Genomic DNA, 26,286 nt, shown 5'->3' with positions numbered 1-26,286 from the left:
ATAACTGAGCTTCAGGGGACAAAAGGGACAAGTATAATATAGGTTCTTGTGTTTTCCCCTGCCTCACTCTCATAAGTACAGGTGGTTCCTCCCTCTCCTTGATTCCCAGTGTCAAAAACCCCAGGGCCATCATGGAATATTTCTTCTTCCCTCAGAGCCAATGGCTCACCGACTTCTCTCAAAGTCATATCCTTCATATCTCTCAAAGGCACAATCTCACTTCATTCTTTATCTAGCCCTGCAAAATCTTTTAAATAGACTACCCCAAGAACTTATTAACTGGCTTCCAAGTCTCACCCCCAGTCCCAGACCTAAACCCTAGTATGGCTAGACATGTCTCCTCAGCACAGGATCAAAACCAAACTCCTTCAAATGCCAAGCGCCTCAGCTCTCCTCTCCAGCTTCATCACCCACTACTCATTTTCATTTGTAATGACAGCAATAATATTAACAGCTAAAATTTATTGAGAATTTTTATATGCCAGTCATTTCATTAAACATTTTACACATATGAATGCATTTTAATCTTCACAACAATCCTATAAGATAAATACTTATCCCTATTTTATAGACGGAGCAACTGAAGTCCAAAGTTAACATAACCAATCTCATATAGTCAAGATGTTAACTCAGGTGAATGGGCTTCAGAACGACCCTCTTAACCACTGTGTAGTACTGCCCCTTCCAACTCTCTGCTTCAGCCATACTAAGCCATGTCTAGTTCCTGGCACTCTGCGTTGCCAAGGTCACCAAGCCTTCGTACACACCATTTCTCCTGCCCCTTGGAAAGGCCCTGTTCTTCACTTTCGTCAACACCAAAATATCTTTCAAAACCTTTTCTATGTGGTGTCTCTTCTGGCTCCCTGAGACCAAATTCTCTGTTACCCACTGACCACTCCTATGGCTTATATGTACCTTGTAAATACTTCTGGATTATCCTGGTTTGCAATGATTCATTTACTTGTCTTCATTGACAGCAAGCCTATGGCTTTCAGAATTGGGTCACAGTGCCCAGGTACACAATTAGGTGCTTAATAAATGTGGAGTTGAGATTTGGGTAAAAGGGGTGAGTACAGGTTTACTAACACCTGGAATACCAGGGCCAGAGGGAAGAGGATTCTCCATAGTTCTCATAGTCATGACATACATTCATGAGCAAAACAAAGGAAAATCTCATCAAACACTACAGATGTTTCTGAAGGGAAGATGCCGAACGCATAAAAAATTCAATACATCCTGACAACTACAGGATTTAGCTTAAGATCCCTGAAGGTACCTGCTGTTCGTAGCAATTGCTGAGTAATGTGAATTCTGCAAAAAAAAACCTACCAAAATAAAAACCCCAAAAACTTATTTTTTGTTTCTCAGAAAAATAATTTGGAAACTTGCTGAAAGTGATGAACTGAGTCACAAACTACCCATTGGCATGGATAATGGTTTTATTGATTTAGGCGTCATGAAGGTTGAGAGATTATCACTTAAACAAAATGAAAACACGACAGATTTCTGAACATTAAGGTTAAAACACAAGCATCTTCTGGAGTCTCAAGAGTGCACTTCAGCAAGACTAAAGGTCCAACTCAAAACTTCGCAGCAACATTTAGAAATCAATTGTAGCCCTTTAAGGTGTGACAGAGAGCAGATATAATTAAAAGAGAAGCTTGATTCGTTTCCCCCCAAAAGTTTTTAATCCAATGGGCAAAGAAAAGATGCTATAAACATAAGCAGCGACGTGAATACAGGCCAACTCATTTCCATTCTGAGCTGTGAGAGGATCCTCAATGAATGGAATAGCCACAGACCTATGAAACTGAAAATCTCTAAAACATGCAATCATTACTTCAGTCTAAACCAACACATTTTGGTATAAAAAGTCTCTTCATTTAAGCCTAGGTTTCTGTCCCTCAAAGCAGCAGGTGAATGGCTGTACTGAGACTACCTTGAGGAAATGAGGGGAAGGGAGAGAAGGACAAAGCCAGTTATATAGAAGGAACTATTTCCAGTGGAACATGTAAGCTGTACGGCAAAACAGTAGACAAAAGCCAGCGTGCATTCCAACAATCTCATGTCTGCCATGGTCAAGACAAAAAAGAATGAAGGGCATAAGATACTGTCCTTGGGACATAGCACAAGAGACAGAGTCTTTCAGTTCATCAGTACCGTGTCATCTTTGAGAATCTAGGCCTGAGAGTACGTCTGTAGGCTTCTTTCCCCAGGAACCCCAAGAGTTACAGGCAAAAGTAGGGCTGTGAGTTATAAGAAAAACCTTCAATATTTTTCTCCGAGAGTAAATTAACTAACAAACCAGCATCACATTGAACTATAAGGCAACTGTAATGTAGCAAACCAAAAGTATCCATGATGACAATTTCTACTATAATGAAGGTTTAAGGTAACAGTCTGAAACCATTCAAGCTCTCATTTAAGTGTTACAAACATTCTATCCTTATGAGTTCTAAGATGCTCATTCACAGGCTCAAAGCTGAATTTCACCCTTTGATAGAAGCAAGAAGCTGATATTTAAAAAAAAGCTAAGATAAAGTCCTCCAGAATACAATGTGAGTCCGAACAAATAGCTGGTATAAAATATTCAAAATGAACAATCTGTCACACAAGTCAGCAAGTGTGCAGGAAAGGAACTAACTTTGGGAATGAGAGATATCTCAAGGGTTAAGGCATATCTGATTGATGGTGAGAGCAAGGCGTCCTCACCTGGACACTGGAGACACCCTTATCAAGGATGGCAAAACAGGACAACTTGGGAACAGAAAGTTCCTTTGGAAAGGAGACAAACTACTCAGCCAGGTAAGGTATGGGGTTAGACTTGGAAAAGGAAACAGGATTTAGAACAGTTAAGGGGCATCCCAAAAGTGGAAGTCACAATGTAAGCACATGTTTCATGTCCTTAGGGAAGGACATGGAGCCAGAATTGATCACTGTATAATAACAGGATGCAATAGCCACACACGCTGCCCTGGAGATGAGGACACCTGGCCTTCCGAATCTACATAATAAATATAAAGCAATGCTAGTCCTTTGAGACAGATAATGACTCGATGGATGTAGAGATGATCTTTGGGATGTTTATTTCCAAACTGCAAAACCTGAAAATCTCCAGCAACAAAAAGGCTATCATAACCTCTACTCTTAAAACGGGGAGAAGAAAATCCACTTCCATCTCTATTTTGCCGAACTGAAGATACGGGTTCATGACTTGGGGTGGAAACAGCTCACCCAATGCTCTCCCATTTTACTGGGAAGAATTCAGGTTATCTTAGAACCTAGGCTCTCTGTCAGTGTGAGCTGTCCGAATTGGAGTGTTCAGGTGGGATAGGTACTGCCCTAAAGCCAGGCTCAGAGCAGCCTGAGAATCCTCCTGCATCTGACTCTCTCCAATAATACTGTCAACAGGTAGGTAGGAAGAAGAAAGGCTCCAACTGCTCTACAAGGTTCAGACACACACATACGATGCCAGAACAGACTTCTCTCTCTAAGAACTGGTTCCAGGGAAGAGTAGAAGCTGTACCGCAGCCAGGACTACACAACTCAGAAATATTTAAGGGATTCTGTCAAGTTGAAATGGTAAGAAATTATACGAATTATCTGCATAATCAGCAATGGCCTAGTTCATGTGTAGCATGTATCTCCTTCAACTCTATCAGTTTCTTGGAGGTTTGATGCATGGTTGACACAACTTGAACAAAAATGAGCAATACTACAAGAGAGGGTCTCTGACCATATATGGCAGAATAAGAAAAACACAGTCACGTTATTTAAAAGGCACAACTTCAGAATCCAACATAGTTTAGTAGTTTCAATACTTCAAACTGCATCAAAAAGCAAATATGACTTTGAAACCTGCCGGATGGCTCTCTCATACACGCAGGTGCACATGTGATTTGTGTGTGCCCCTGTGTATATAAACAGTGTATGTGAGTATTCCAGGATGTTTCTGAAATGTAAGAAACACCATGAAAAACTTCAAAAGGAAAAACTAAGTTTTCTAAAGTATCACACATCCACATTTATACTACAAAAAGTTACAGGTATAATCAAAAAGAACAGACCATTTACTTGGGTTCTTTGAACACCGAAGCATAGAGATTGTGAAGCTCCAAATCTGATAGCCTGCATCCTGTTTATTTGACTGCAAAGTTGCTCTCATGCATGTTCACATGTACATGCAAGGCAAGTTTTGAAGGAAAACAAAGAATCAGTATTAACACAACTCAGAGGGTGTGCTCCTCTAAAAGCACAACAATCCTACTTTTCTGTGCTGGACACAAATGTGGCGAGAAATGCCTCCTTTAAAATCATAGTCTCTCAAAACAAGTGTCAGCAAACTCTTGGAACTGCCTGTCACTTGTGGCATGAGTTTCATCTTGAGTTTAAAATTCTTTTTCTTTCCCCATCTTTTCTGTCAAATATATGTTACAAAATGAAAAGGCCAGTCCTGTATTAGTAATAAATGTCAGCAAACCATTGAAAAATCAAAATGACAAAGTTATGTAGATCTGCCTCTCCACAGATAGTATGAAATAGCTAACCTGGGCTATCTTTTCATTGTACATCTGCATCTTATAAAGGTCAAATATTTAATAAGAACATCTGAAGGGCTCAACGAGAAGTACCAGAAGCCTCAATGACTGGGTGAATGAAATGGATAAACATGATCAGATCAAAGGACAGACTTAGACAAAGTACCTCCTCCTCCTTCCCTTTTTCTCTCCCCACCTCTCACAAGGAAATGTCTTATTATCCACATTTCAAAAGGAGAAAAACTACGAGAAGTACATTTTTCAGGGTTACCCAGGAAACCACAAGGACGATGAAATACCTGAAACAGTGCCTCCTCCCCTAACAGGGCAGAAACTTTTCAAAGTGTCACCCAATACACAAAACCCACAGGCAGCTGGGCCTGTGGGCCTCTGGGAAGTGAAAGCATTCCCTCTCCAGGCAGAGATCCCCGCGTTTTTACCTTTGTGTTCGCCGAAGCCTGTTCCCACTCCTCAAATGAGGCAAAGTAAAGTTTGAGAGCACAGTCCAAAAATTGGGGTCAGACATATCCATTTCTTTCTCTCTTCAATTCACTGTGGGTTCAAGGCCATATGACTAAAATGGGGAGAGGAAAAAGAAAAAGAAGAAAAAAAAAAAAAAAGGAAGAAAGACAAGACCAAAAAAAAAAAAAAAAAAAAAAAATCCCAATTATCTACTCACTCCCTCCAGAGAAAACGTGGTGGGAACTGTGATCTCAAGAACAACTTGGAGCATGTCTGAGAAGTACCCGTCCCGTCCTAGTCTTTAATTAACACACAGCCTCCTCTCAAAGGTCCAGGAAACTGATTTCCTCTCGGGTCTGCCCTCTCCTAGTCAGGCTCGGCCAGCTATAAACAGTAATTACAAGAGTTGAGCCGTGCGTTCTGCTCAAAACGCTGTCTGTGGGATTCAGTCCGAGGTACTTTGTCATCTGTTTGGCAGATACCATTCGCAGCTTCTGCGGGGGGCGGGGGAGATGACTATTTTGAGGCTTTGGTTCCGGAGGCTGTTGCTTATCAGCAAAACCATTCACATCCGAACATGCCCAGTGCCGAGTTTCCTTTTGGTATCTACATACAAGGAAAAGAATTTGAATAGAAAAAGCTGCTCTTGCCCTCCCCTCCTGAAAAAAACGGAAACTTGAAAGCACTTTTTAAAAATGGGCCTATTGGAGGACTTGAACCTGACACCTTTGTGGACCCTTCCAGGGTCCGGCTGGAAGGAGGCGGCGGCAGGGCCCTGTCCTTGGACAGCCTGGTGGCCGCGCCCCCAGCTTCTCCCGGCCCCCCACCCCCAGCGTCCCCGCTCCCCCCACCAGCCCCGGCCGTGCCTGGGGAGCGGGGGCTCACGGGAGAAGGAGCAGGCGGCCACTGTGCGACCCCAGCCAGTGCCGGGACAGCCCCGCAGCCTCGGCCACTGCTCCCCCTCCCCCGAGCCCGGAATGGATCCGTCCCGGAAATAAATAAATAAATAAACCAGCGGCTGCTCCGGGTGTGTGCTGCGCGCACCTGAGGCCGACCTGTGATTCACCGCGGGAGGGATGGCCGTTGACAACGCTCTAGGGAAGTCCACAGTGACTCCTCTGCCGGGACGCCGCTGGTTGTATAGGAAAAGCACGCGGACGGGAAGCCACACTCACCGAAAACCTCAGTATACTAAATTGATGAGTTTACATCTGTTCTATCAATGACCACGGTGCACACCTGTTTTTCTTCATGGCTGGCAACTACAGATCTAGGTAATGATCAGCCCCGACGTGGAAAGACACAACCTGGCATTTATGTGGCAAATGCTACAAGTATTGCCCCTTCAAGAACGTTAGACCTTGAAAGGACGGCATGAAGGGGGCTGAATGTTCTTGTTACTCATTTTGAAGAAAGGCGTGGTATTTAAGTATCTTCCCCATCCATGAATGTTTGTATAAAGTACATAAAGAAAAAATATAATTTAAATTAGCTGCCTTAAGTCTGGTGTAATATGGGAAGAAATACTAAATCAAAAAAGTATATATTCAGCAAAAATTACCTCTAAAAATGGCTTAATCCATGCAGTAAATACTAGGAACAAACTCGCTTACAAAGATGGGAGGATAAAGAGAAGGTAGAGGGGGTGTAAGCTGACAAGGTAGGCGGGGTAAACAAAAAGAAGCCTGCAGTGGGATCTTCTTTATCTAGTTCTTGTGGCCACATTAATATTTTCACACCAAGGGCTCCAAGAGTTTTAGATGATATTTCGTGTCCAAGGCTTTTGTATGCATTATTGCCTCACATTCTTACAGAGCCTCCACAGATCCTTGCAACCCAGAGGTAGACAAAGAAGGTATTATTTTCTCAATTTTACATTTGGGACTTTATCCCAAACATTCAGGGACATTAAATGACAAAACACACTTCAACAGATATTAATGAGCTTGGTCCAGCATTTTTGCCCCATGCTTTTATTTTAAAAAGTATTTCTAAGTATTGCAAAGTACGTTTTGAAGGCTGACACAAAAGATAGTCCCTGAGCTCCGGAGCAGTTTCTAGACCTCCGCACTGTTGACATAGTCTGGATAATTCTTTGTCTGAGGAGCTTTCTTGTGCATTGGAGGGTGTTTAGCAGCATTGCTGACCTTGACCTACTAGATGCCAGTGCTAACAATTAAAAATGTCTGAGGACATTGCCAAATGTCCCTTGGGAGGTAAAATCACCCCTGGTTGGGAACCATTTTTCCAGATAAAGGCTTCTCTGAGAGGGGTGATACAGAGCACTGGTTAAGAGCAAAATTTTGGGTCTGAATTCTGGATAGACACTTACTATGACCTTAAATCTCTTCCCATTTTCCCCAACTGCAATATGGGGTCCGTAATAGGACCAACCTCTAAGAGGCTGACATATATAAATGAAGAGAAGATGGCATACATAAGCCCTTTCATGCAGTGTCTACACACACTGCACATAAATGTAGGCAGTATACAGAAGCTGAAAGAATACTATGCGGAAAGACATAAGACTGGAGCAGAGGACACCCACAATGTGCTTCTTTCTACTCTCTAGGGTCTTCAACATGTCTCTACTGGGCTGCTGATCACACTGTGTATAATTGACTGTTTACTGCTGTCTTTCCTATTAGTCTGAGTTTCTCAAGGCTAAAGCCACATTTTACTGATCTTCATATTTTCAGAACCTGACAGCTCCTGGGTTTATATAGGCATTTAATATTAGTAAATCCTTTTTGAATGGATACTTCAGAAGCCCAAGTATCTCTTATTTCTCTTAAGATGCACTGAAACTATTAGTACTAGTAGATCCATTGATTTTCTCAAAGAATACTGAATTTTTAAGAATCCCATGAAGATGCTGTTAAATTCTAAAGACTTTCTCTTATTTTTATCTATATCATGTAGCTGGAAAGATATCAGTGCTAACATTCCTCAGGTCTTTACATGGCTCTAAGAAATGTCACAATCAAACTCAAGGGGAACTCCTTTTGAGTCCCATGTCCCCTCCTCAAAGGCAAGCCCAGAGAATAACTTTTTGTGCTCACTTGTAGGTATCCAAGGTCAAGAGGGATAATTACATATTATAAGCTGCACGGAGAAGAGTAATCAAGGTGGACATGAACTTGTGCTATACACGTTTTGGCTTGAAGACCTCTGTGTGGAAAGTAAAGAAGAAAAAATTTAGGGAACAAGTAGTAGTTGAATATAGCTATGTGAAACTATAAGAACTATGTGAAAGAGGGTTTGGATCTAAAGATGAAAAGAGCTGACACAAGAGTGAATTTTTTGAGAGCTGTTGGAGCAGAGAAAACTTGAAGGAGATACAGTGAGTAGAACACAACCTCTAGGTGGTCTGAAGACCTGAGGACCTCAGTACCTCCCAACTCTCATATTCTCAATAGTTTTTCTAGAAAAGCCCATAACCTATAACCTATAAAGATGGGGCATAACCTATAAAGATGGTAGCAACTAAAACAGATATATCAATGACATAAAATGTTTATTTCTTCTCTTGATTAAATGACAGATACCCCAATCTCCAGGCATCAGATGTTATTACTACTTCCACTCTCTGCATTTTGAGAAAGCCTCTACAGAAATTCTCAAAGGAATGGGTAAAGATGGGTAAAGACATGAGTATTTTTAACTACATATACTTTAATTTTTTTTTTTTTTTTTTTTTTTTTTTTTTTGCATTTAAAAGGCTTAGGAGGATTTGGGTTGTATCCAAACTGAAAAAATAAAAATAGGTTAAGTACATGAGGAGCCAGAATGAATTAATATAGTGAGTGAAAGTGGATGGCACATTCCCACACTCATGAAGATAAGAGTAGATGTGACACTGAAGTATGACTTGTCTTCTAACCTGTTTGACTTGATTTGGTTACATATGATTCAGAAGGTAGAGCAGTCGGTAAACACAAGAATTAAAATTGTCAAAACTCCTGACATTTTCCTACAAAATCATTATATGGGCAGAAACTATCGTTGCGACTGCAGTAAAACTCAACTGCAGAACAAAAAGGGAACTGAGATTATTGGAAAGTCAAGACTATAGCTGGTCTAGGTCAATATACAGATATTCAGCAAGATTTTCTATTGTGTAACAATGAAGCCTATACAACAATGGACAAACTTTGTGATTCAGAACTTTCATTCATTTAATCAGAATGATATTGTCAGCCCTTGGTTTTATAAGGTAAATGAAACTGAAAAATAAGTTTCTCATCCTACTAAAATGCAAGCTTAGGAAGAAATAAGTAGTTAAGAAAGGGTCAAATCCTTCACTATTACCTCCCCTCCTACATACAAAAAATGCCAGGTCCTTTTTACTGACTTGAATTCTGTTTACTGCCCACCTGTTGACACAAGCCCCCCACCTTTTTTTTTTTTAAGATGGAGTTTCCCTCTTGTCGCCCAGGCTGGAGTACAGTGGTGTGATCTTGGCTCACTGAAACCTCCGCCTCTTGGGTTCAAGCGATTCTCCTGCCTCAGCCTCCTGAGTAGCTAGGATTACAGGCGCCCGCCACCATGCCTGGCTAATTTTTTGTGTTTTTACTAGAGATGGGATTTCACCATGTTGGGCAGGCTGGTCTCGAACTCCTGACTGCAGGCAATCCACCCGCCTCAGCCTCCCAAACTGCTTACAGGCATGAGTCACCACGCCCAGCAACATATGCCCTTTAAGAAGGGGTTTTCTCCAGTCCACATAGAACAATATTAAGAGAGAATATGCCCGGAGTCTTATCTTGAACTTAGACTCTATGAAAAGACTCAGTTTTCTAATGTGGAGATGTGAAGTCTGCAAAGCTGTCAGCTACCTGTGCAGGACATTCGAGACATGACGCCATGCCCAATAAGACACTAAGTCGAGATTTCATAAGCACTCTACCTGATCCTAGCCTATTCTAAGGACTGTGTCCTAAACTAACTTTGACCTTTTCCCATGCCCATTTTCAGAGCACCTAGAAGTGACTAGTTCCCCAGGGCTGTCCACACCTTCAACTTCAAGTCCACTTTGGATACCTTCTAAATGTAGTCTTGAGAGTTTGAGGCTAGAAGTGTGAACAGCAAACTGGCTGTCCTGAATGAGCAATCCTTGTAATCATTTTGTACATCCCAAGAAATAAAGCTTAATACCAGGATAGAAATGGGAAGAAAGTTACATCAATGAGGAACAGGTTGAAAGAAAGCGCTTCTAGTATTATTAAACAAATTTGCACTACAGTGCTAAAATATGGAGGAAGATAAAAAGATAGACAAAAATTAACTTGTAGGGATAGGTCTGAATGCTGAAAACTAAGACAGATAATACGCAAGGTTGTATCATCCTGGAAAATACCAAAAAATACTTTAAAATAATACCACAAGGTAAGAGAGTTTCAGATTTTTAAAGTGAATGAGTAAAATGAAAGAAACATTAACCCAGAAGCAAAAAAGGAAAAGAAAAAAACCCAAAAAACCCCGAAACAAAGGAAACAACATAAGAATTCTATTTCCTGATAGGCTGAGCAAAGAACTACACAATCTCCAAAAGTGGTGTAAAGTATATAGTCCAAAGCAAGTAAAGTACAGGCTGAAGACTGGCCAGAATGGGAAGAGAATGCAAGGTCTTTCTCAGGCATTCTCTGGATCCCAGGAAAATCAGACACAGAAAAGGTTAGCAGATAACCTATAAGCTAACAAAATAGAAGAGAAGACAGTGCATAGATATGGGAAATGAAGCACTTACCTCCCAAGGCAGTCAGTGACTCCTTGATATGTATGATTGATAAGTAGAGTAGAATACACATATGGCGCACAACCCATAGGACTGGGGAAGGTGCAGAATCACGTCTTGCAAGCACATTCCAGCATTCTACCTTCTGACTTTCAAGCAGTGGAAGTTCCATAGCTTAGTCCCAACAGAGTTCCTCCCCATGGGAGAAGAGCTGAACACACTGCCAGAAAAACGCATGGCATCCTTACAGGGATGAAGGGGTCGTGCAAAAGAAGGAGACTACTGGGCGAGATCCAGAGATGAGTGTATCTCTCCATTCTAAAACAGCTGTCTGGAAGATCTATCAATAAACCACATGGAGCACTGGCCTCCAGCCAAGCCAGCAATCCAATTATGAAGTAGACAGCAACACTTGGAGATCAATGCATCACCCAACAACTCCTAACTCCTATCTTGTTTTAAGACCAACCTTGTTGTCACTTTAGGCAGCCTTCATGGGAGTCCCCCATCTCTAATGAATTAGATATCCCTCTACTGGGCTCTGCTCTTGAGAGCTCCTGCATGACAGGGTTCTTCCACTGTATCAAAATCCAAATCAGTTTGTGTACATTATCAATCTCTATTAGAGTAAGAGCTCCTTGAGGGCAGGGGCTTTATCCCCTCATCTTTAAACCATCACTACCACCATTGGGATGAATATTAAATAAAGGGAGAAAGGGAAGAAAAGATAGAGAAAGGATTGGGGGTGAAGGGGTGGGCAGGGGAAAGAAGAGAGTGAGGATGGATTTGCTACAGGTTAGAAAGATGTGTGATAACAAAGTTAGGGCCACCTGCCTAATATTTTAGACTGACCCTATACATGTTTTAGAAACCTTTTCCTGTCTATTTCAATTTCAGTTTCATGGGTTCATGAGTCCATTCCATTATCTATATAAGCTGTAACTATTAGGCAGGTCTATTGTTTCAAATTTCAAAATCTCAACAGAGACCACGATATGTAACGAATTGCGTTTAAGCATAAATATACAACTAGTTGTGTATGAAGTGCTAAATGCTTTTAGATGGTAACAGTGAACCCCAGTTACTGATAATTGCATTAGATGCTCAATCTGGAATTAACTTCAAGGACAAGGTGCTTCTTGATCCAGAAGCTTGGGTCTAAGGTGCATCATTTCTTATACAGCTCTTGAGCATGAATTATAGTGCAATTATAAGAAGTGTCAATTTGGTTTAAGTGGGTCAGCATGGTTATATTTAGCCCTTTAGTAGCTGACACTAAGACCTTTCGGTAATTTAAGATTAAGGTTAATTTATCTGTTCTTCTTTTCTTGAATATTTTTTCCAGGTCATACATCTAAAGTTATGGAAAATTATGTCATTAAAATGAGAAGTATGAGTTTTCATCAAAGTACCATACAGGGAGCATATAGAGAGGTAGAAATCACATGCTTCTGTAACAATCAGAATTTCCTTCCATTGCTAAGATCAATTCCAATTATTCCACACATCAGAAGATAGTATGTCAGGGAGGACATGAAGTTATTTAGTCAAGGAGTTCTATTAAGTTATATCACTTCTATACCAACAAAAAGGTTAAAAGAAATGTTAATTCATAGGGGCATGAATATAATGTCAGGGTTGACAAGAGTTAACTCTTACTAGTTATCATAAAATGTAATTAAAACATCAATCAGGCTGGGCACGGTGGCTCACACCTATAATCCCAGCACTTTCGGAGGCAGAGGCACGTGGCGCATCTGAGGTCAGGAGTTAAAACCAGCCTGGGTGACAGAGCAAGACTCCGTCTCAAAAAAAAAAAAAAAAAAAAAAAAAAAAAAAAAAAAAAAAAAACACCAGCCCGGCCAACATGGAGAAACCCCGTCTCTACTAAAAATACAAAAAATTAGCATGGTGGCAGGTGCCTGTAATCCCAGCTAGCTGGGAGGTTGAGACAGGAGAATTGCTTGAACACAGGAGATGGAGGTTGCAGTGAGCCAGGATCACGCCACTGCACTCCAGCCTGGGCAACAGAGCGAAACTCTATCTCAAAAAAAAAAAAAATAAATAAATAAAAGAAAAGAAAAAGGAAAAGAAACACATCAATTAGGTATCAATTTTACCTGTTTCATTGGTAAAGATTAAAAAAAGATAATACTCAATGTTGGTGAGGGCATGGGGAAGATAAGTACTCTCTACTAACTTTCTGGAAAGCAATTTGGAGAATGAAAACATATACACACATAGACCCATATATGGTCACATACATATACATACATGTAGTAGGCACACATATATATGTGTCCAAACACATATTATATGTGTCCAAACACATGTATAAATGTATGTGTCCATATATACACGTACATATAATATATACACACATATATTTGAATTATAATTTCATATGCAAAATTTATACAAAAGATACAATCAAGTATGCACACAAAGATTTGTGAATATGGAAATCTCAGAATTGCTTATAATAGCATAATATTGAGGAAAAAGCCAAAGGTACAAGACAAGGGCAATTGTTAATAAATCCTAAAGCAGTCACAAAATAGAATTTTAGAAAACCAGTAAAGAATTAGAATTACAGTAGGCTGAATAATAGATTCCAAAGATACCCAGGTTCTAATCTCTGGAACCTGTGAATATGTTACCTTACATAGCATGAAGAGTTTTGCAGATGGAATTAAGAATCTTGCGGATATCATCCTAGGCTATCCAGGTGGGCCTTAATATAATCACAAGTGTCTCTATGAAAGTGAGGCAGAGGGATATTTGAAGAAGGCAGCAATGTGGCACTGAAACGGGATGGTAGGCTGCTGGGCCTGAAGATGGAGGAAGGGGCCAAGAGCCAAAAAAATGCAAGGAATGCAGCTCTAGGAGCTGGAGAAGGCAGGGAAACAGATTCCACCTCAGTGCTTCTAGAGGGAGCTCAGCCCACTTGACACCTCGATTTCAGCACAGGGAAATTGATTTCAGACTTCTGACCTTTAAAATTCTAAGAGAATAAATAAATATAAGCTAGTTTTAAGCTAGTTTGTTATAATTTGTTATAGTAACCAGAGGAAATTAAAACAATGATTTTTTTTTTTTTTTTTTTTGAGATGGGGTTTCGCTCTTGTTGCCCAAGCTGGAGTGCAATGGCGCGATCTCTGGCTCACTGCAACCTCCACTTCCCAGGTTCAAGTGATTCTCCTGCCTCAGCCTCCTGAGTAGCTGGGATTACACGTATGTGCCACCACACCCAGCTAATTTTGTATTTTTAGTAGAGACAGGGTTTCTCCATGTTGGTCAGGCTGGTCTCAAACTCCCAACCTCAGGTGATCCGCCCAAGTAGCTGGGGTTACAGGTGCCTGCCACCATGCCCAGCTAATTTTTTGTATTTTTAGTAGAGACGGGGTTTGACTATGCTGGCCAGGCTGGTCTCAAACTCCTGACCTCAGGCAATCCACCTATCTCTGCCTCCCAAAGTGCTGGGATTATAGGCTTGAGCCACCACTCCCGGCCAACAAAGTATTTTTAATGAACATCTACAAGTACAGAATTATGATTTATTCCTTTTTTATACTTTTTTTTTTTTTACAAGTTTGTGTGCGTGTGTGTGTGTGTAAGTGTGTGTGTGTGTGTTGAGAGAGCATCTTGCTGTTTCTCAGGCTGGAGTGCAGTGGTGAAATCATGGCTCACTGCAAGCTCCAATTCCAGGGCTCGTGCCGTCCTCCTGTCTCAGCCTCCCAAAGTGTTGGGATCACACATGTGAGCCACTGTGCTGTGCCTAGGTTGTTTTAAATTTAAAAAATTTTTGGCTGGGCACAGTGGCTCACGCCTGTAATTGCAGCACTTTGGGAGGCAGCTGGATTACTTGAGGTCAGGAGTTTGAGACCATCCTGGCCAACATGGTGAAACCCCGTCTCTGCTAAAAATACCAAAATTAGCCGGGCAGGGTGGCAGGTGCCTGTAGTCCCAGCTATTGGGAGGCTGCGGCAGGAGAATCACTTGAACCCGGAGGTGGAGTTTGCAGTGAGTCAAGATCACACCACTGCACTCCAGCCTGGGAGACAGAGAGAGAGACTCCATCTCAAAAACAAACAAACAAACAACAATTTCTGATTTCCAGGAGCCACACATTTGACAGTCCTATTATCATGACCTGAAAGTTCAAGTTTCTGAGAATTTTAGAATATTTTGAAGAGTTTACAAATTAAGAAACAATACACACTTTTACTCTGGTATTTTCATAAAATTTGATTGATATTTTTTCACACACTAAATAATGCATATGTATTAATAAAAGATCTATAAGTCTTGGAAATAAATACTAAAATTGCTTTTAAAAATAAGTCTTTCCTACTCCCAGGAATTTTATAATATGAAAATGAAAAAATATCTCTGTTTTCTAGATATAAATCCTTACTACCTTATCTATGGCAACTGGGCAAACAGGTATTTTCAAAGCCGACTGGGCTTTAAATCCATGCAGGGCTTTGCTTTTGTTTGAATATATGTGTCATTATTTGCAGATTGGTGAGGCTGTTCATTTATGTGAACAGTTTTGAATTCCAGACCTGCTTCCCTCTGTCGTGTTGTACAATGAAAGCTTTCTTTCACTGTTCAAAAAAAAAAAAAAATGAACTCTTGAGAAGCAAACTTACTTTTAACATTATCAAGACATGTATATAATAAAAAATGATGCTCTTCATTTCAAAGAATTAAATAACTATAATTTGGGATTACTTCCTCCTTTCTCCAAAACACACAAACTTGTTATTTCCCATGAGACTAGATAATTCAGCTTTAACTGTCTTTATATAGTTAGACTGAGAGTACTGAAAGGTAAAGACGATGTTCCTGCTGCCAACCACAGAAATATTCTTGTATTCAATGTACTGTCATACATGTTATAGAAGACAACTGTATTAAAAGTTCCTGATGATCAAAAAACTTTCAAAGAGAAGTTACTCCAGTTAATAGGAATGAGAACAACAGCCAGTCAAGTCACCCAATATAGTGACAGATGAATGATGAATGAATGAATGTGAAACAAGAATTGTCTTTATAAGTAGCTTTTAGGAAATGAAGTACATACAGAATTAAGAATGCTCATATACGAAGGAGAAAGAAAAACAAGGCCAGATGACATGTACACAGCAGTAATAGAAAACTGAAAAGAAAAGCAAATCCCATTTAAAAGTGGCTGAAAAATACACTAGATTGGAAAATTGGAAAATAAAAGAAAATTGGGTACGAGTTTTCGCTCCATATAAAATGATAAAGGAACAATAGATTTTCACGTCTTCTCCTCACTTCCCATGACCCTGGTCATGGCTTCCGCGATCTCTTGTGTAGATTAATGCACTACCGTTCCTTCCTCTTGGTGCTCGTCACTGTCAATGTGAAACCATTCTTCCGAAACTGCTCAGCTCAAACAGGTGCACACAGTCGTATCACTCTCCCATGAAACAAAGTTGAATGGGTCCCCATTGTTCTACAGCAATGTTTCTCCACACATGGTTTCTGTCTTACCATCATTGAATCATCTGGAATGCTTGTTAGAAATGCAGATTTTGGGGGGGGGGGGGCGTCTTTTGCACACCCATTGATTCTGTAATTCTGGAAGTACAGCCCAGAAATCTGCATTCTACTAAAATGTCCAGGTGATTCTTAAAGTTTGAGAGGTACTCCACCAAAATATCAAACCTTTTTTAACGAAATATTTTATGCTATAATCCCTTGTTATTTCTCCTGCCTCATCCCTTAACATGTGCCCTCTGTTGTTTATGTACCTGTCAGAAATACCGAATTACTTTAAGCTCCTCAGACACTGTAAGCTCTGCCACACCTCACTGCCTTTGCACATCCTGTTCCCTCTTCCTAGAATTTCCAGCTCCTCTGCCTGGAAACCAGGACATCTTTCAAGCATGAGCTGTAAGGTCACCTCTGCAGCAAAGTGGTCCTGACTTTTTCCTGCAGACATAAACGGTTTTTCTCCTGGCTCCCCAGTGAATTTTATTCATATGCGTGTCTCTTTCATATCAGTCATTCCACTGCAACACAATTATGTCTTTACAGGTCTAATTCCCTACTATGCTTAAAGCTCTCCAAGTATAAGGACAGTTTCTATTCATCTGTGTATGTCTCAGAATACACACCAGACACTCAGCTGAATGAATGGTTGCACACACATTTTTTTCTAAGGTTAATTAAAAACAAAAACAGTTATTTTTCTATTTTTCCATCTTCTACAGATAAGCCCTAAGGGATGCTTCCAGAATCAGGTTACTGTTGTCAATTGGCTGGATGATTTTTCTTTTAAAGCACTGCCATTATTGACAATCTCCGTAATGAGTAATAGAATGATCAATAAAAAGTCCATGATATTCAGGCATATTTAAAAGGTTTATTAATAAATGATCCAAGCACCACTATTGGGTTTTTACTTTCCTTCCCAATAAGTATGGCTGAAGTAAAGTGTTATTTTGTCTCCTCTAAAAAGATGAATAAAAACAGGAACTTGAGCAGGGTGACCTTTTTCCAAGGTAGAAACTCAATCCTGCTGGAAACATGATCAAACATACAGCCATAGCAGAGAACAGATGAGAATCAAGAGTGCTACATCAACAGTGCTCAAGGTTTGCAATCTGCTGGCCACCACCTCACAGTATGGGGCTCCTGGCTCAGAAATGTCAGCTTACACAGTGAAACCTTCCATCGCACTTAGGAGGAGTTACAAAGTTGAACAGAATTCTGATCAGCTCATCTGAGTAATGTTTCACAATCGGCTGCCTCTGTTCATCTCCTCTCCTAGCACACTTCTTCCTCTTTCACAACTGCCCTTTCCTACATCTTGTTCTTGCCTGTATTGCACAGACAATCTCACCTAAGGCTTTAGATGAGACTGATAACTAAGAAGTAATGTTTAGTTGATAACGTAGAAGATGTGAACATCTAGCTGGCTTTACAGTTTAGAAACTTTTAGATGAAAATACAAGATAAAGGTGATGGGGAGAGTCCGCCCATGACTTTGGAAGTCTGAGTTTTCTGAGTTTAGTAGGTGATGCTGCCCATCAGAATTTAGAGACAGGCTTCCCAAGGAGTGGTAGCTATCACTCCATCTCTCTATTTATTTTCATTAGAGAAAACCAGAAGTGAAGATGCGAAACACTGAAAAGGACATCAGTCCTTGATATAGACACTATCTCTTTTATTTTCTTCATGGTTATCAAGAGTAGATGACCTATTTACTAATTATGCAGACACCAAAAATGATCATTATGAAGATTATATAGCAGCATGGTAATATGTTACATGAAAAAACAACAGAAAAAAGTACACCTGTGTTATGATTGCAATCATAAAGTCATGTATGCATACAGAAAAAGATTTGTAGGCATCACAGGAAACTGAAAACAGTTCATCCTACGTGATTTATTATTTATATCTGCTATCAGTTTTAATATATATTAAATCACATAATATATTTTGAGAATGATTTACAAATCTTTAGTGACTTGCTCCATGACTATATCCGTCTGCCTTGCTGCCAACTCATCTTCCCTGAAGGAACCACAGCTACCTTCAAATAACACTGCTTGATGCAAAACACACAGAAAAAAGCAGTAAGGCCCAGGCTGTCTCTGGTGAGGGCTCATAGAGGCACATCCTTCAATCATTCAAAAATCCTAAACTATAAACTGCCTGGGGCTAAAAGATAAACATAACCACATTTAACATCTAGAGTGGCATCAGATACTGCCAGAGTCCTTTCTCTCCCCTTTCAAAATAATCATTTTTCTATTTATCCTTTGTATCTAGTGCTATAGCTTCAGAAACATTACTGCAAAAATCATGACTCAGAAAGATCCATCCAGTGATTTTGTCCCAGAAACAGGATTGGATATACTTCAGAGAGCTGCCAGGTATCTGTAAAGTACCTAAAACTTGAGGTATTGTCTGTTACTTTCAGCTTTATTGGGGAGTGAAGCCTGCTGCACATAATGGAGAACACTGGCCCAGTCACTCAAATCACAAAGGCTATTTCATATGTTCTTTAAAGATAGAAGACAGGTAATATTCTGGGTGAGTCTAATACTCCTCTGTCAACACGGGACCCAGGGGTTATGACCATGATATAACATGTAAATATCCAAACAAGGGCAATTTTCGAGGAGAAACAAAAAAGAACTCTTGGTGGCATTTCCTAAATATGAGCCATGCCAAAACTACTGAATTTTTTTCAACTTGCTACTCTCCAAGGGAAGCAAATGAAAGAACAAGTGGGAAACAGTGAAGAAATGAATAGACCAGAATCTGTAAACCAGCCAGCCAGTTTTTATAGTCACAAAGTAGCAGAAGACTGTTTCATGCCTGTAGTCTCTGTAACATCCCTTCTCTCAACCCACTGATACTTCAGAGCAGTTTAGGACACAATTTCTTCTTTGAGTGAGGTAGCAATTTAAAGTCCTAAATTTCAGAGTCACTATTTTTGAGAAGCTTTCACTCAAATAATTCTGAAACTATTTTTTTATCCAAAGAATCAGCATTTCAATAGGGAATAACTAAATTCGTAACTATTTCTGTAAGAAATAGTCCAATAAATAAAATTGTTTGGGTGAGGGAGAAGGGACAAGATGGAGGAAGATAAACAAGATGGAGCAGTCCCTGTTGTTTCCGGGTTCTTCATCACAGATTTTCCCGTGCCAGGGAAAAATTCCCATGCCCGGGGGGGAAGAGCCAAATCAACTGAGCATGCGCAGAGTGACATCAAGCCGGGGACACCGAAATTCAAGAAGCCACGCCTACACACACGGCCCAAACTCCTCCCCTTCCAGCTCCCAGGCATAAAAGTCCGCCGCCGGTAAGCGCGGGTGTGACTTCTTCGCCTCCGCATTCGTGGACTGGAGAACCTCACCCGAGAGCCAGCGCCAGCGCGACTTCCCTGGCCGTTTCCCGTGGACCAGTGAACCTCGCCGGAGAGTGTGTGCATATTTGCAAATAAAAGGGTTGCCAGTTTCTTTGCTTGTTTTGGCCTTTATTGATATTTAGTCTTTGCGTCTATTAATAGTAGTAATAGAGAAACAAAACAAAAATAATATCTGTTTCCCCAAAGACATCACATGTACTCTAATCTGTCAGATTCCAGGAAACTCTAGAGATTTATACCTAGAAGCTTACAAATCAAGTAACTTAAGAAAAAGTCTCATAGAGAAACATGACCAGGTAAGTTTATTAACACCTGAGACAAGTAATACAGAATGCTCGTATGACTCTTTAAATTTCAATATAAACTAATAGGTTTTTTTGTGATGGAGAGACAAGACCTCTGTCTCCCAGGCTGGAGTTCAGTGGCATAATCGTAGCTCACTGCAGCCTTGATCTCCCTGGCTTAAGCAATCTTCCCACCTCAGCCTCCCTAGTAGCTGGGACCACAGGCATATGCCACCACATCTGATTAATTTTAAAAAATTCTATGTAGAGACGAGGTCTCCCTATGTTTTCCCAGGGTGGTCTTGAACTCCTGGGCTCAAGTGATCCTCCTGCCTCAGTCTCTCACAGTGTTGGGATTACGGATGTGAGCCACCATACCCAACCTAGACTATATTTCTGAGGTTTATTACTGATTTCCAAACAAAATCAATAGTTTCTAAGGCCATATACATTTTTAAAGAGGTCTTTAAAAGAAAACAAGCATGAATAATAGAAATCCATTGATAATTCATAAATTTTATTTTATGAAATTAACTTCTTACCACACTGACTCTTCCATAGATCTGTCAACAGCTGGCAAATTCTAAGTCTCAATCCTCTGTGTCTCCCTATGAAACCTGTGAAGGCTTGCTGGAGAGCACAGAAATGCCCTAAGGTGGAGATCAAGAATAAAGCTACAAAAGCACATTTCTTAGCTCATTTATTTATGTGTCTGGTCTCCGAATATTCTGCCATTGATTACAAATTTAAAAAATTTAAAGAATATGAGGATGAAATAAAAATCCTTTAAAACAGAGATTTAAGATAGTCTAAAGTTCCTTTATATTTTTACTAAATAAAACTACCATATTTTATATATTCTAGAAAAATGTTTTATTCTTCTTGGGTTGTAAAGAATTTTTGCTTAGTGTGACTGTGTTGTTTATTGAAAATTCCTGGAAACTCCCTAAAGTTTGTCCAAAACTGTGTGTCTTTCTGTAAGGGAGCTGATTTCAAAATGTCAGTGGGGAAAAAATTATGCTTCACCACATTCACAGAGTTCTGCTTGTTTGCAGATAGGGGTTTTGATCAAAGCCACAGACCTGCATTCCTGCTGTGCCTCCATTCCTGAATACCACAGACTCTGCCCAGTTTGCTTGAATGAATTCTGAGCTGCCACATGCCTCAGTGAGACAGTGAAAACTTCAACTCATCAATGACTAGGTCAAACCACTCTGAAGACAAGCAGCTCTCCCAGGTGCTCAACACTAGGACTATTTCTGAAGCCTTGATGAGAATAACTGGCTTCCTGAAGGGAAAGTAAAGAGCCTAAACCCGATTACGAGCAAGGAGGTACAAGGAGAGGCAGGTGCAGTTTGAAAATGCTTCTGTGGATCCTAGAGAAGAGGCGAGATCCAAGGCCATTTAACAACGTCAGGGTCCTAGAAACTCTTACCTTTGGAAGCCCCATCTGACATATTGTCAAACAAATTAAAACACACCAACACCCCCACATGACCTTTTTTTTCCTGTAAAATATAACTATTTTATATTTTTGCTTCCTATCTCAGTAATCCTCACACACACTTGGAAATTCTCATGAAGTACAAAGATCTAAAATAGAAATCGTTTTCAAATACGTTTTTGTGAGCATTAAATTTAACAATTATTGAAGTTGATATATTATGTTTACAAATATGTCTTATTTTCCTGAATAAAGCTATAAGCCACAACCTGATTCTAGAAACGTTAAAATGGGAACAATGTATGTGTTCCTAGGTAAATTATGGTATAAATTTTGATTCTACAGTTTTCTTGTTGTGCTTTTCAAACAAAATCTCTCTCTTCTTTGTAGACTCAAACTTGTCAAAATTCTGTGAACGTCTCTTCGTGCTTGAGAAACTGGGTGTAAGTGGAAAGGCAGTATTGTACAGTGCTTGAGAACATAAATCCTGGAGCCACTGCCCATGTTTTTAACTACAATATCAGTAGTTTCTAGTTCTGTGATCTTGGATAAGTTACTTAACCTCTAAGTACCTTCGTTTCCTATTCTGTACAATGGGAATAATGGTACTTACCTCATGGGACTGTTGCCAGGATAGTTAGTATTTTTAAAGTATTTAAAACAGTGTCTGATATTCCAGAAATGTTAGTCATGTTACTGTTATTTTACACCTAACAGATAAAATAGTTCCGGAAGAATCACTCACTTCCCCTAACAAAGCGGCTCACCCATTGGAAGCTGTCTTGAAGGAACGGAATGAACCCCAAATTTCAGGCAGATATATCCATATACCAAGCCCTGGTCCAATATCCTTCATTTTACCTTTTCCTTCCCAAAGTTTCTTCTCTAAAAGAGGAAGAAGGGTAATCCCAATGCTAAGGATAACCCCCTTCAGGTTAAAGGTTAGTGACGGAATCAGAGAGACTAAGCACCTTTTCTTTCCCCAGAATAATACTACAGTCTCTTCCCTCTAGTGGTTGAAGTATACAATTACAACACCCCCAGCCGACTGCATTCTTAGGGTCTGTTGCAATGGAAATAATTCAGAGGATGGTAAACTTAAGTGAAAAGTCAGCTTTAAGCCAGTGGAGAACTAGGCACAAAACAACAAACCATTGAGTTGTTTTTTTTTTTTTTAATAAAGCAATATTAAACATTTGCACAGTGTCATAATTATTAACCTTAGCATCACAAAAAGAGCAACTTTAATTAAATGCAACCACGTTGTAACTGTTTCATAGTTCCATGTCCTAACTATAGTCAGTGTAATCCTAACTATAGTCAGTGTAATCCACATAATAAATAGCTTTTTGTTTCCCTAAGTTTTTTAATGGATGGCTCATTAGTTTACATAATCATCCCTAAAACTAGGACAGCACTAGCACTGTCACTCCGCAGTAAAATATTAATCCTACCAAGCCAAATATTTGACATGATCTGTAGGGCTTGAAATATTTTCCTTAAACCATTAACTTCTCAGTGGTATAGGCAGACAAAATAAAGAGATAGAAAAACACCACATGTTTTCAGTACAGTTTTGTTACATAAGGAACATTTTACAAAGGAAACTGGATTTTCTTTAAGAGTATTGAAATTAAACACCATACTTTAGGGATCATTTCTACAGTCTGTTACTAGAGAAGTTTCTCTGAACCTGCAGAGCACCTAAAAACAAAGTAGAAAAAAAATCACAAAAAAAAGAGTATTAAAATTATTTTTGAGCAGTTTATGTCCTAAGCCATTTCAGGCATCTAGGCCTCCAGCTTATCTGAAAAGTTCTGATTTTCAAAACACATTGCACATGACTCATCAGCATACTCTATATGCTAGACACTGATGAAGGAGGGTTACACCAAATCAACTGTAAAAGTGTGACTCCTTTTTCATCTGTAAAGTCACTTAAGAAAGCAAAAACCTGTCACCTTCAAGACACAGAAGAGCTTCCGAAAACAAGGCTCTCGTTTCTTTCACATAAACTTTATACACACTTATATACATATTTAACTTAAAAAAACCACAGCGAAAATATGCCCATTAGAAAAAAATTTATTCTTTCAGGCTATTAAATACACAAGCATTGAGGAAGATTCACTCTAACACATGCAACACCATGAAGAATCTAGTAAGTTTATATAATCTCACACTTCTTTAAGATTTTGAGAGGTAAGAGCATACATGTGTTACATGCACATTTGTTTGAAACAAAATATAGACAGGTTTAGCTGGACGTGGTGACTTATGCCTATAATCCTAGTTTCTCAGGTGGCTGAGGTGGGAGCATTGCTTGAGGCCAGGAGGTCAAGATCAGTCTGACCAACATAGCAAGACCCTATCTCTAAAAAATAAAAAATTAGCCAGGCATGGTGATGTGCACCTGTAGTCCCAGCTACTCAGGAGGTGGGAGGATCAACTGAACCCAGGAGTTTGAGGCTGCAGTGAGCTATGATCATGCCACTGCCCTCCAGTCTGAGCAACAGAGTGAGACCCTGACTCAAAATAAATATATATATATTTAAATTTATACATATATATTTTTAATATATGTCTATTTGGAGAGACAGAGATAAAGTACTGGAAAGGAAGAATATGAGCTTTGGATATGTTTTATTTAATGTGGTGGCAATTCATCCAAGGGGTGATGTTGTCCCAGCATTTGGACGCACAGGGCTAAAAATAAACAGAGAAAAAGACAGAGTGATATGATGCACATTTACGGATTTTCTTTCTAAAATGAAGAGCAAGTATTTCTCTGTGTAAAAACATACGGATCCATACTCTCTACAAAAGTCAAGTCCCTCTTGGGCTCAGTTTCCCTTTCCAGACTCTGCACTTAACGCTTCTCCCTTGCCCTTCCCAGCACTGTGCTCTCCAGGGAACCTGCCCTGCGCTCTGCTCCCGCTGTGACCCTGCCCTGCCCAGCACAGGATGCCTCGCTAGCTCCTCCTCTCTTCCTCATAGACAACTTTTCATCCTTCTACATCCTGCTGAAACAGAATTAGACAGAATTAATCCCTTTCCTCTGGTCTGTTACTATATTACAGTTGTTTTTGTCTGTTTTCCTTGAGGGAAGGTCATGGGTCACCCATCTTGGTAGCACAGCCTCTATTGTGGGATCATTATCGGCAATCAATATATGTTTACAGGATGAATGAGTGGTTCTACACTGTGCTGTCTACATGTAGGTGACTTGAATCTTTTTTAGAAGTAGGTGAGATGCAAGGAATCAATGAAGCTAGGTTTCCCTTGTTGCTGTACCACCTGCTAAAGTTTTCGCTACTATGCTAAATATATTGCCATTTTATTTTTCTAATTCAATGACATAGGAAGCAGCCCCACATATTAAAGTTATTTTTACCTTCTTTGCCTTTGTTTTGATTCCCCTTCCCATCCCATACACCCTTGCTCCACTTACCCCAAAACCTAATCCTTCCTCTAAGCCCAACCTTGTATCTTAGCTACTCCAAAGTCTCTTTCAGCTACACACACACACACAAGCAGGCTACAGGTTAAAGGAAAATAAATAGGTAGGTTATAAAATCATTCCGGGCCTACTACCCAGATAAGGCTGGCACTAAAAATAAACCTGATTTGGTAACAAAGATCAAATAAACGATCAAAAAGGATCGTTCTTCGGTACCTTTCAAAGATCCAGAACTCCAATTTGCCCAGCAGGAAAATCTAGGGTCCCTCAACCTGCTGACATGTTAAAGGCTTTTGTCTTTGGTCGAACATTTCTTCCAGCACCTGCATTCTACCTTCTACTCACCTACCTCTCCTGAACCCTCCCCAAAATGGTCCTTTAATTCCATGGCCTGTGCACAGATGGGCATAGACCTTTCGGCATCTGGCATTTCATATCCTCCTAATGAAGGATCAGCATCACTCCATACAGGAGACCACTCTCCTGTGTGAAACTCCTCCTTCATTCTGCTTCTTTGAAATCACCTGCCTGGTCTTCCTCCCAATCTCTGGCCATGCCTTCTCCAGATCCTCAGTATGACATTTCAATCTGCAGTGTCTCAGGAATCTGTCCTGAAGCTACTTCTCACTAATTGACTTCATCCAGTCCCCTGACCCTGTATACCACCTACTTACCTAAAAGTCCCAAATTTACTTCTCCAGACCTAACTTCTCCTTGGAATTCCAGACTTCACAAGGGTATCAGATAAGGATCTCAAATTCAACACAAACAAAACAAAACTTCTAATTTTCTTCCACGATCCTGCTCCCCACCCTCTCAAGTCTTCCCCACCTGTGTAAACAGAACCATGATCTTCTGTTAGTCCAGTGGACAATCTAGGACCCATCCTTGTTTTTGCTGTTTCCCTCAATGTCCCCCATCCTGCCCCCATCCTCCAACTCATCCCTTGGCAAGCCCTACACATTTCCCCTTCAGAATACAGCCTGAATCCATCTACTTCTCTCCAATTTCACTATTTACCCCTGTAGTCCAAAGCAACATTCTCTCTCATTCTAAACTACTTTTTGAGCTCAATCCACCCTCTACACAGAAACCAGGGTAACTTTACAGAGGCAAATGAGATTATGTTACTGCCCTACTTTAAAATATCAAGTGTTTTCTACGTACATATGTAACAAACCCACACATTCTGCACTTACAGCCCGGAACTTAAAATAAAAATATCAAGTGCTTTCTTTCCATCCTGCTTAAAGGAAAGCCCGATCTCCTTACTCCAACTTACGAAGTCCTGTGGACCTGGCCCTGCCTCTCTGACCACTCATCCACATGTGTGCCCTGTGCCCACACCACTCTTCTTTAGGTTGCTCCTGCCCTGGGCGGTCTCTTTACTTGTGAGGCTTTTGCTTTGGTTTTCTCATGGCTGTTGCCTTCTGGTCAT

The 26,286-nt window shown here is 40.2% G+C and overlaps 1 protein-coding gene and 1 long non-coding RNA gene across 29 annotated transcripts in view; one reads left to right on the top strand and one right to left on the bottom strand.

The window, feature by feature from the left end:
• The window catches only part of MAST4 (microtubule associated serine/threonine kinase family member 4), a 576,679-nt gene that overhangs the window by 162,172 nt on the left and 388,221 nt on the right, over nucleotides 1–26,286 (bottom strand). For 2 of the 28 annotated variants that reach the window (XM_015451576.4, XM_015451577.4), the window contains exon 1: nucleotides 4,979–5,438. The exons of 22 other annotated variants lie outside the window; for them this stretch is intronic. In XM_015451576.4, coding sequence (XP_015307062.3) covers nucleotides 4,979–5,070 — 92 coding nt within the window. In that variant the 5' untranslated portion in view covers nucleotides 5,071–5,438. Of the gene's footprint in view, nucleotides 1–4,978; nucleotides 5,439–24,018; nucleotides 24,095–26,286 lie in introns of those variants that run through there. 4 more of the 28 variants (XM_065546348.2, XM_045394787.3, XM_065546344.2 and 1 more) reach the window with 3 other exon arrangements.
• Nucleotides 5,833–8,553, top strand: LOC107130008 (uncharacterized). The gene is made up of 2 exons (XR_001491438.3): nucleotides 5,833–6,274; nucleotides 8,069–8,553. It is a non-coding gene; the product is annotated as an uncharacterized lncRNA (long non-coding RNA).

Source organism: Macaca fascicularis, chromosome 6 (genome assembly GCF_037993035.2).
Source record: "Macaca fascicularis isolate 582-1 chromosome 6, T2T-MFA8v1.1".
In the NCBI taxonomy this organism is placed as follows: domain Eukaryota; kingdom Metazoa; phylum Chordata; class Mammalia; order Primates; family Cercopithecidae; genus Macaca; species Macaca fascicularis.
Note: the sequence above shows the minus strand (reverse complement) of the source record. Positions and strands in the feature narration are given on the sequence as shown.